The sequence below is a fragment of the Borostomias antarcticus genome (genome assembly GCF_949987555.1).
Source record: "Borostomias antarcticus genome assembly, chromosome: 16".
Lineage (NCBI taxonomy): Eukaryota > Metazoa > Chordata > Actinopteri > Stomiiformes > Stomiidae > Borostomias > Borostomias antarcticus.
The window spans coordinates 23,452,761-23,464,746 of record NC_140249.1 but is presented as its reverse complement, the minus strand read 5'-3'; the positions used below and the strand labels follow the sequence as shown (position 1 = coordinate 23,464,746).

Genomic DNA, 11,986 nt, shown 5'->3' with positions numbered 1-11,986 from the left:
GTCACAAGTCACTAAGACCTAGTCACAAGTCACTAAGACCTAGTCACAAGTCACTTAGACCTAGTCACAAGTCGCTAAGACCTAGTCACAAGTCGCTAAGACCTAGTCACAAGTCGCTAAGACCTAGTCACAAGTCACTAAGACCTAGTCACAAGTCGCTAAGACCTAGTCACAAGTCGCTAAGACCTAGTAACAAGCAAGTCAACATGCCCTCCGCACGCCCTCAGCAATCTGCTTCGTTCTCACATCAATATTTTGGAGATATTGAATAATAAAGAGCTGTACAAAAGGTCCAGCCTTAATCACGAGGGTATTATGATCATAGTAGAGCTAGAGAAGGATGCAGTCACATCACCAACAAACAGAAAAAACAGATTCTGACAATGCTAGGCTAATTAGCCACGGGGAAGTGTGCTACGCAGCGAGACCAACGTGCATGTCTCAGTCGTATTATACGTCAGTAGGCTTAGGCTAGAATATTACACCACAGAATACATGCGATAGGCCATAGAGCCTTGGGTGCTTTATAGCTTACTCCTAATAAATGCATTATTTCACATGTTAGATTACATGTTAATAATCTGCAATAACATGTTTAGTGAGGTTCATTGACAGTATTTACAAATACTTTAATGTTCATTTGTGTATAAGCTTGATGGAGGTGAATGAAAATGAAACTATTAGCATGGAACTTTTAGTACGATTTAGGAGTACTCCTTGTGGTAAGAAATGTTTTGTGAATACCAGACCAGGTCTATGTTCTCCGCTAACCAGACTGATATCGTACTTTGGGCTTTGTAACGGACTATCCTATCCTGGTAATACTGCAGTAAGGCCTTGACGTCCTGTTGAATCGAACGTTGTCCTCGAACCCTAACAGATAGCTGACTTCGGGCTGTCCAACCTCTACCACAAGACAAACTCCTGCAGACCTTCTGTGGAAGCCCCCTCTACGCATCACCCGAGATCGTCAATGGCAGACCCTAACCGCGGCCCAGAGGTAGGCATCAGGGGTCAGGGGTCAAACACACACTCCAACAATTGTTTATCTTACTGTGCCGCATGGAGGGGGTGGGGGGGGTGCTGCTGTCTTGTGGATTAGCGACACAGATACACGCACACTATCTCTTTCACACACACACACACACACACATACATACACACCCGTACACACAAACACCACTGACATCACCATCATCACAACAGAGTGGCGGAGGCTCCAGGTCTGGCTCTTTGATGGGATTAGCCCCAGTCCTGGGGAGTTCTCTCTCACTCCCCTCGGGGGGGGGGGGGGGGTGGGGGGGGGGGGGGGGGGGGGGGGGAGGAGGAGGAGGAGGAGGAGGAGGAGGAGGAGGAGGATGCTGTCTCCCCAGCCCTTTGAAGAGCCGGAGGGATTGTTATTGCTCAGCCTCACCCTCCTCTCCTCCTAATAGGATCTGAATGAGTATCACAGCCTGGCGGAGCTCACTGCCAAGGAGAGGGTGTGACTAACTCGCTCGCTTCAGAGGGGGAGTGAAAAACGGCCCCCGAAACTATTTATTTGCTAATTCCCAAAGTAATTCTTCAGAGCGTCAACTGCAAAATTGTGAAAACAGTTTGCGTGTTTAATTCATATATAAAAAAGAACATATTTTTAGACCTTAAGTCCAACCGTTCAATTTGGAATAATTCACTGTAATTTACTTGAGAGTGCTAAAAAAAACAACAGGGAGATTGCAATCAAAATTGCAGAACCCAGTTGAGGAGAAACCACAAATTATAGCCTAGACTGGGAACAAAAACAGAACGCAACAATGGTGCTCGCCCTGTCTCACCCTCTGAACGGGCTCTGTGCGTGGGCCAATGGGAGCGCGGCCTGGGGCCAGACCTTTCTGGGGTCGGCCTAGCGACCCAGCCTACAGGAAGTCCAGTCATTCTGGGTGTAGAGCTCTGCCCTATCTGACTTCCTGTTCGCTGACGGTTCTGAAAGCCCCAGCTGCAGACATCAGCAGGGACATTCCTCCAGGCGTCTCGTCCTCCCACACACACACGCACACACACACACACACACTCACACACACACGCACACGCACACACACACACACACACCCCTCGGGGCCTTCATAGTACACCCACACTGACTCACACACACCTCATGGTCTACACTCACACACACACACACACACACACACACACACACACACACACACCCCTCGGGGCCTTCATAGTACACCCACACTGACTCACACACACCACATGGTCTACACTCACACACACACACACACACACACACACACACACACACACACACACACACACACACAATCAGACGTGCAAATCAGTGAGGGGCAGCGTGTCTCCTAAGGTCTGTCAGGGGCCAGACTATCATGGCTCTGCCATCTCTGCTGGACTCATTATTCCCCCCTCTCTCTCTCTCTCTCTCTCTCTCTCTCTCTCACACACACACACACACACACACACACACACACACACACACACACACACACCCATCCCTACCCCATGCCCCAGACATGGGCCTTATTTAACTGCTGCTTACTCAGAAGGTCACATTGCATCAGGCCAGTGGTCACAAACGCTAGAGAAAGATGGAGGGAGAGAGAGAGAGAGAGAGAGAGAGAGAGAGAGAGAGAGAGAGAGAGAGAGAGAAGGGGGGGAGATAGAGAGGGAACTGATAGAGAGAGAGAGAGAGGGTGAGAGAGAGAGAGGGGGGGATAGAGAGGGATGTGATAGAGAGAGAGAGGTGAGAGAGAGAGAGTGGAGAGAGAGAGACTGGGGGAGAGGTGAGAGAGAGAGAGAGAGAGAGAGAGAGGGAGAGAGAGAGGGTAAATAGAACGGGAAGTGAGAGAGAGAGAGAAAGAGTAAATAGAGAGAGAGAGAGAGGAGAGAGAGAGAGAGAGTTTTTATCTGCATGGAAACAAACTGTGTCTTTCCAAGGCCCTGGCATTTGTCAAGCGTTTCTCTGGTTGAGGGATGAATAACAGAGCCAACAGCAATAGAGCAGCGATACTCTTGAAGTCAGTGGAAATGTTGCTGCCATGCTTGTAAATGTCCAACCGAACCCACAGTCTAGTGTTGCTCTGTTGCACACATTCACCTTTTACAGCTGAGATTTCATTACCATTCCATCCATGCCATTGAACCCGGGTCACCTCTGAGACTTATTTTTAACTTATGAGTCATGATGATGAATTATTTTATCTGTCATATATACAGCTTGTCATTCGGGCCCAGTGTGTGTGTGTGTATGTGTGTCTGTGTGTGTGTGTGTGTGTGTGTGTGTGTGTGTGTGTGCGTGTGCATGGGTGCCATACTGAGCTCTCCATAGTGACTGGTGTGTGTGTGTGTGTGTCTGTGTGTGTGTGTGTGTGTGTGTGTGTGAGTGCGTGTGTGCCATACTGAGCTCTCCATAGTGACCGGTGTGTGTGTGTGTGTGTGTGTGTGCCATACTGAGCTCTCCATAGTGACCGGTGTGTGTGTGTGTGTGTGTTGCAGGTGGACAGCTGGGCTCTGGGTGTGCTGCTGTACACCCTGGTCTACGGGACCATGCCGTTCGACGGAGGAGACCACAAGAACCTCATCCGCCAGATTAGCAACGGGGAATACAGAGAGCCCACCCAGTCCTCAGGTAACTAAGACCCTCCTCTAAACCCACCCTCTCCTCCACTAACACTAACTGCTAATCCTTCACAGTGGCTAACCTGTGCTAACGTGGCTAACCTGTGCTAATGTGGCTAACCTGTGCTAACGTGGCTAACCTGTGCTAATGTGGCTAACCTGTGCTAACGTGGCTAACCTGTGCTAATGTGGCTAACCTGTGCTAACGTGGCTAACCTGTGCTAACGTGGCTAACCTGTGCTAACGTGGCTAACCTGTGCCCGCCTTGCAGATGCTCGTGGTCTGATCCGCTGGATGCTGATGGTGAACCCGGAGCGCCGCGCCACGGTGGAGGACATCGCCAACCACTGGTGGGTCAACTGGGGCTGGAAGAGCAGCGTGTGCGACTGCGACGCCCCCCGCGACCTCCACGGCGGCTCGCCCATGCTGGCCCGCTTCATCGACTGGCAGAACCGCAGCGCCGCCGAACCCAGGGGTCAACCGGGGGTCAACAAGCCGCCGCCCGCCGCCGCCCCGCCCCTGCTGCTCCGCCAGAGGCCCAAGAAGTCCAAGAAGGAGAACGAGGGCGGGACGACCCACGGCGGCGGTGGCGGCGAGGAAAACAAGGCGGGTCTGAAGAGGCCCAAGGGCATCCTGAAGACCAGGGTGACGGATGACCAGCGCTCGCTCAGCCTGGAGGAGGCGGAGTCGGGCGGCGCCGTGCTCAGAGCGTCCCCCGGTGGCGGCGGCGGCGGTGAAGCGGAGGGATCTGGCCCAGACCCGGAGGAAGAGGAGCCGGCCCTGGCGGGGGGCTCCCCGGCCAAGATGGTGCCCACCCTCCCCAAGAAGGGCATCCTGAAAAACAACCAACAGAGGGAATCAGGGTACTACTCCTCCCCGGAGCGCAGCGAGTCCTCCGAGCTGCTAGGGGGCGCTGCCATGTCCCTGGCGGCCAGCTCCCCGCCCAGGAGAGCCGTGGGGAGGAAGGGAATCTTGAAGCGCAACGGAAAGTACTCCACCTACAGCGGGCCCCCGACGGGACTGGTGGTTGCGGGCGGCGTGGTGGGGGGCGAGGCCTCCTCCTCGTCCTCCTCGGGGGACTCGGGTCTGTCCCGCAGCCAGAGCCGGCCCTCCAGCATGGTGGGGGAGGAGATCGGCGTCCTCTCCTCCCCCGGCTCCCCCGATTGGCCGCCGTCCGCCGCGCACCGCCGCCCCAACATCAGGGCGTGCGCGTCGGCCGAAAACCTGCTGCAGCTGACCAACTTCCAGGGCTTCCAGGCCGCCCCGCCGCTCCAGGGGGCCCGGTTCGGCCGAGGGCCCAGGGCCAGGGGCTCGCCGGGGGACAACGGCAGCTTCTCCCTGCTGGGGGACCTGGAGGACATGACTCAGGTGTACCAGCAAGCCTTGGACATCAGCAGCAACCTCACCTAGGAGGACGAGGAAGAGGGGGGGGGGGACGAGGCAGAAGACCAGGCCATAACATCTCCGTGTGTAGGAGTGTGTGTGTGTGTGTGTGTGTGTGTGTGTGTGTGTATATATATATATATACACACACAAACACACACATATATATGTGTGTGTGTGTGTGTGTGTTTGTGTGTGCGTGTGAGTGCGTGTATGTGTGTGTGTGTGTACAGGTATGTGTGTGTCATTGACGACCAGTGTGTTGCTGGGATACACCTTTTAGGAGGTTGTAGTTCCCCAGCTGGGGTTCAAATCCCGGTGGGAACTCGATGTGTACACACACTCACACTCACACACAGGCGCGCACACACACATCATACACACTCATACATACACACTTCAATACACACCTCGAGCCAGAAGAAATTCAGTGAGCAGGTTTTAGGAGAAGGGAAATGAGAAACTGGCATGAGAAAACACCGACCAGCCTGCTTCCTCACCCGCCCGTAGACTTTGCTGTGTTCAAAATGTTTACATATTCAGCAAAAGGCAAGTTAGAATCACAAACGCAGCGACCAGAGACTGGTCGGCTCTCCAAGAGAAAAAAAAAACAACCATTTTTTGAGTTTGAGTTTACAAAAGCACCTTAGAACTCACACAGAGCACATGTTTTTGTGATCTTTACTTCCTGATTTAAAAAAACAAAAAAAACAACAACAAAACCAGGGTCTTGCTCCAAAAATAACTGACAATGTTGATTATTTATTAATATTTTGCGTAGATTTTAGTTTTTTTAAATACCAAAACCTGGTGGTGCTGGCGTACTGGAAGAGTCCAAAGCTCATTGTCTTCAACCCTTTGTGTGGAACTGACATATATAATTATGTTACTCAGTAAAGAGAAACATATCTACCCGATATATAAGTATGTCCATGTATGTTAACCACATGGACATGTATATCAGCATAAAAGCGTATGTCCTATATACTATATGAGCATATGATACTAGGGGGTATGTAGGAAGTGCCTTTTTTATCCATATGAAATTATCTATGTCATTTCCTGAAAGTGGGGCGAGATGCCAGGCCAACCTGTCACCCATCGTGCTGTTCTTTGATTCTGTACATGAATGTGGAGAGAGAAACCCGGACCTTTACAAAGCACCGCGACCTCTACCCTCCCAAAGGTCACCGCGACCTAAACGAACCAGCTGAGATAGAACAGACTCGTCCCCCTCCCCGAACACGCTGAACTAAACACGAACAACCTGTCACGAGCGATCGGCCGACCCGGAGAGATGACGCAGAGTCTAAAAAACAAGCTTGTTCGTGTGCTTTGTTGTTTTATTTCCACACTCGTCGCTTGATGTGTCAGCAGATGGTAACTTGGGTTAAACACTGTGATTGGCCGGCAGGTGAGATCTGGAACGGCTCACCTAGAGAAACCCTAGTGAAGGTAGAGGTCTGAGACGTCCTCTCATAACCTCGGAATGTTCCTGGCAAATAATCACCCCCGTGGCGTTTGTTTGGTCTGCCCCGCCTCAGTTGCCTGAGGGTAAGAATCCCCATCTCAGAGTTGGCATAAACTTGACTGATACCAGCTGATAACTGTTGAGAAACCTTGTTGCCTGAGGTAGTTTTCTGTTGTTATACCCCCCCCCCCCCCCCCAACCCAACCCCCTCCCTCGTTGAATAACAGCAAAGTAAGTGGTTTTGTTTTAGTGCTGGGATGACACTGCACATTCCTCAGACGATGGGTGGAGACGTGTTGGAGATGCTATCATCTCCAGCGTAGGTGGGTTCTGTGGTCTGGCCTTCAGCCTCCAGCTGTGTATACTAGTCTATTATGTGAACCCAGCACAATTAGCCTGCTGTTGTTTTCATTAGATGCTAAGAGAGAGAGGTAGAGATGTATTTCAGAGAGAGAGAGAGGAGAGAAGTTGGAGTTAATGAGGGATGTTTGGAACGGTGGTGAGATTTGAGTGAGAGTTTTCCCACGTGTCGAAAGTGAAGGAGTTGGGTTTTGGGAAAACTGGAAGGCAACGGTTAGGTAGAATCTAGAAAGTCAAGTGAAGAAAGTGAGTGGAGTAAACGTAGATGGAAAGTTTTAAGGTTTTAAGCCAAAGATTAGAAGTGGCTTTTAGATGGTTTCAGGGATGAACTTAGCTTAGGAGCAGTAGAAGCGTGTTTTGAACTTCACTGAGATGGGAATCCCCATCTGAATATGAAGCCATTTTATAAGTAGCTAGGCCTGATAGTCCAATATGCTTTTCTTTTATTTCCACTTGTATGTGTAGGGTTTGTTTGTGTGTGTGTGTGTGTGTGTGTGCGTGTGTTTCAGACTAAAACCTGGAGGCTGTCCAAACTGCTTGCGTCATGGCTGAGTGTGTGGTCTATGCATTTTGGGACATGCTTAGTTTTGCTTTGGTGTGTAGCGCATATCAGCAATTGGGTGGAGTGGGAGATTTGTCACCTAATATATCATCCAATATCTAATTATGCATACGGAAAACCATCCAGTTCCCTCAGCAAAAATGATATATGAATGTTTTCAAAGGTTCGCTGGTGCAAAAAAGAAAACTAGAAAACAAAAAAAAAAGGTCCTGGGTATTAATTCAACAGACACGACCCGATACGTATTATATTGCATTTTATTGCCTTTTGTATTGCATTTTATTGTCAACTGGATTTACAGTGATAAAATTATACTATGTTAGTATTTTGTTTTATTACGCTTCTGTTTTTGATTCTCCAAAATATAGAAACTTTATATTGCTTTATGTTATGGCAGAAAGTATTTCTTCCCCAAGTTTGGCTGAAAGCAGAGAATCTGATCTGATATCAGTGAAGTCTCAGTGTTCCCCTGTTTTGGTACACTCGAGGGGTCAGAAGAGCTGACCTGAGATCAGTGATACTACAGTGTTAGCCTGTGAATCAACATCAGATAGAGGAGCATCATATCAATACAGCCTGATGAACCAACCACAGAATGAGGCATTTTAAAACGCCGTCTCCAAAGACAAACGTCCTTGAAACAACCAAAGTGGGAGTCCACGGCTTTTAATGATGTTATATTTCTAAAAATGTCACAGTTACTAGTCACACTAGCCACCAACACAATGACGGTCACCCAGTGTGTCCTCAAAGTAGCAAAAAGTCACCTTTACTGAAACAGGGAGGTCCAAAACAAGGGGATGACAGCAGGAAGGAACGAATCTGATTAAACTTTCGATCTGCCAAACTGGAAATAACTGGTTAATATCCGTTAGTTAGCAGAACGTCTAATCATAGAAAAACTTGACTGGATATTGTTATGACAATAATAATAGTATTATTATGTTATTTAAGTATTATTTTTGTTACGACTCATTACTATTGACGGCTAATGCCACGGTTATGATTTTATTTTATTCTTTGGGATATCAGTTGGTGAACCTGGACTGCCAAGCTGGTTTAAGTTGAGTGCCTTTGCTATCTTTTATGATCGTGTTTAATTTTTTTGATAATGAGAATTATTATCAATGTGTTTTTTATACTTGTATTTATTGGTGATCAAGCCATTTTATTTGACGTAAAAAAAAACTACTCTGTCCATGCTTGGCCTGTCCAGGAGAGCGTAGAGATGACAAACATGGAGATTTTGTGTCTGTTTAGAATACGGCATTGTGGGAATGTAATGTGTCACCCTGTTGTGAAAGTCAAGGTCAAGTATGTATTTCGGGAGTTAAAAAACAACATGATTTCAACATATCCTGCAGTGTCTCAAGTCATTTTGTGAGCGGGACAGAGCTGAGAATCCACACTTTCTCTTCCCCTCCCCCACAAACCCTCTGTAGTACTGAACCAATTGAAATAAACAGATCACGTCAAAGAACGATTAACTCCGACTTTTTGTGCGTCGAGTGTTATTCCCTTCATTCCAGCTCTTACTGCTACTTCTTTGCTCTTGAGACTTGTCTATCTTTTTCAATCACACTGTAGGAGTTGACAAGAGCCGGCTACGACTACAGTGTTGTGCGTGTGTCTTTCTCAGGGAGAGAACAAGGAGAAAGAGTCAATTGGTTGTCCAGGGAGAGAACATAGCTGTTGCTACTAGTCTAATTTGATCCACATTTGCAGATGGAGTGGGTGGCTGGCTGGCTGGCTCGCTGGCTGGCTGGCTGGCTGGCTCGCTCGCTCGCTCGCTCGCTCGCTGGCTGGCTGGCTGGCTGGTTGGCTGGCTGGCTGGCTCGCTGGCTGGCTAGCTGTGGCCACAGGGCCTGCAGTCTACTATGGGAGACCTCGGGGGCCTTGGTGCTGACGATTGGGACGGCACCCCAGACTCGTGCTGGCTAGACGGCCACGGGCCTTGGACAGGAAGGCGCACCGGGCGGGATCATCCACAGTTGTCTCCTCCATCTTTTCGCTCTCTTCCACATACTGTCGCTCCCCCTAGTCCGCCTGCATCATCGACCTATCGCTGGAAACTGGAGATTCTCGTTTCCATGTTGGCCCGTACGCTTGGAAAGGATTTCTATGGGAAACTTTGTCGGGGCAAGTGAAGCCGGTGCGAGTGACCTAATAAAACTCACTATTAGCTAAGCTCTTCTCCCCTGAAAAGTTTGACGGAGAGTGACTGACATGCTAGGACAAAAGCAGGAAGTCATACGGTGAGTATTTAGGTAACAAAGGAACAAGAGAGCGCTGATGTATCAGATCTGAAACCCTTCATCATCGGCGCTGGGTGTGCCAGCGCAGCCAAGGCATGGCTTAGGTGGATTAAAAGAGAAACGTTCTATCAAGTCTCTGCTCACTGTAACTGCAGCCCTCCCTGACATCGATATGACCCGACTTTCAAAGGGATTCTTTTTTTTTTTCTTTCCTCTCTCTCTCTTTTTTTTGGGACTCCTTCAGAAAAATTCCGGTTCACTTTTTGACCCTGAAATAAAACGCAGCTGCCAGAGCCTCTGAACTGCCCCCCCCCCCCCCCCCCCGCCCCCCACCCCCCCCCGCCCCCCCACCACCACCCCAACCCCCTCCTCCATCTCTGCAGAAGGTAAGCCCATATTTGCCCCTGGAGGAGGAGGAGGAGGAGGGGTGTGCGGGCAACATCCAGACTCCGGACCCCCCCCCAACCCCACCCCTCCCGGCCTATCCGGTCCGCACCCAGCCACCCTCCTCCTGCCTGGAACATCGGGAAGGTCCGTATAACGGTCGGAAAAGGACGCATCCTGTCCCCGCAGCCCAGAGCGCCGCCGCCGGCACCCTGGGTCCATTTCCAAACGGGGAGAAGGAGGCATCAGACGAGGTCAAGGGTCAAGAACGAAAACGCACGGTTCAAACTGCACCGCACCGTTTCACAAATCTTTTGTTTTAGTAAAAAATAAAAGTCTTAGAGTGCGAGAAAGCGTGCTATTTTTCCGGGCCGGGTCGGCGGCCCGGCGGGCTGCTGTGGTAGACAGGATATTCCTCATGGAGGGTTTAGGGTGGGTGTTGTAAACCGAGCCGTCTGTTCATCGCAGGGAAAATAAACAGCGGAGCGGAGAGGAGAAGCCGGAGCACAGTGGAGCGTGTGTTCCTCACATAGCTGACGCAGATTGTTTGAGAAGGGCTGCTCTATAGCCGGCGCACACATGTGCTTGCACACATACGCGCACGCGCGCACACACACACACACGTACGTACACACACACACACACGCATCCCTCTCTCTCTCTCTCTCTCTCGCACCCTCTCTCTCTGACACACACACACACACACACACACACACATACGTCCCTCTCTCTCTCTCTCACTCTCTCTCTCTCTCTCTCTCTCTCACCCTCTCTCTCTCTCACACACACACACATGTACGTACACACACACACACGTCCCTCTCTCTCTCTCTCTCTCTCTCTCTCTCTCACCCTCTCTCTCACACACACACACATGTACGTACACACACACACACGTCCCCCTCTCTCTCTCTCTCTCTCTCTCTCTCTCTCTCTCTCTCTCTCACCCTCTCTCTCTCTCTCACACACACACACATACACACACACACACACACACACACACACACACACACACACACACACACACACACACAGGTCCCCAAACTCGAATCTCACAGCACTCTCCTCCTCTACGACTCTGTGATAACATTGTGAATGGAGATGGAATGGAATAACCCCCCCTCCCCTCCTCCTTTCCTCTCCTCCTCTCCTCTCCTCTTTCCCCCCCATCCCTCCCCCCCCCCGCCCCCCTCCTGTCCAGAGGTCTATTTTTAGCGGCGTCGCTGCTATTCTGGAATTCGCCGCTGACTGGTTGCTGCCGGGCGTCTGGGAGCAGCGATCTCTCCAGGAATGTCTGGCCGGTGCTCAAAGCCGCTACAGACCCTCGGCTCAGGGCCCCGGGGCCTCCAGGCCGGGAGGGGCCCCGCTCGCCCTCTCAACCAGAAACCCAGACCCAGGGCACAAGGAGAAAGAGCAGATGTGTCTGCTTTCTTTCGGTCCTACCGGTGTGTGTGTGTGTGTGTGTGTGTACATTCCCAAGTATGTTTGTGCACACACATCTGCGTACGTGAGTGTGTGTGTGTGTGTGTGCGTCTGCTTATGCGTGTGGTCCGCGAAATGAAATAACCAGCACTAATGGGAAGTTTTTCCTGTCTTGAATGGGGCTTTTTAGTTTCAAAGCAAATTGTTTGCAGTGGGAGAAACGACATCCAGCCCACCTGTTGTTCATGATTGCCTGGATCCGCCGGGGGGGGGGGGGGGGGGGGGGGGCTTGTCCAGAGACGCACTGCATCCTGGGCCTTGTCCAGAGACACGCTGCAGTATGCCACTCAACCATGCATCCATGCGCCCACGTTCTCCGCCAAAAAAGGCAAAGATCTTTGGCCGACAACCCAAAACAACGCAGCGTTGGACCAGGAAGTGCACAATCACTCTCGGATAACGTCGGTTTGTTTGAATGTTCGTTGATTTATTACTAAATAATCCCCCCAAAAATCAGGCAGGGCCTCCTAGAGC

At 50.5% G+C, this 11,986-nt stretch overlaps 1 protein-coding gene across 1 annotated transcript in view; it reads left to right on the top strand.

The window, feature by feature from the left end:
• Positions 1–8,846, top strand: part of nuak1b (NUAK family, SNF1-like kinase, 1b) — an 18,281-nt gene extending 9,435 nt beyond the window's left edge. Inside the window, 5 exon segments of the mRNA XM_084451410.1 lie at positions 885–914; positions 917–981; positions 983–1,000; positions 3,493–3,625; positions 3,887–8,846. Coding sequence (XP_084307536.1) covers positions 885–914; positions 917–981; positions 983–1,000; positions 3,493–3,625; positions 3,887–5,025 — 1,385 coding nt within the window. The 3' untranslated portion in view covers positions 5,026–8,846.
• The last annotated feature ends 3,140 nt before the right edge of the window (positions 8,847–11,986 follow it).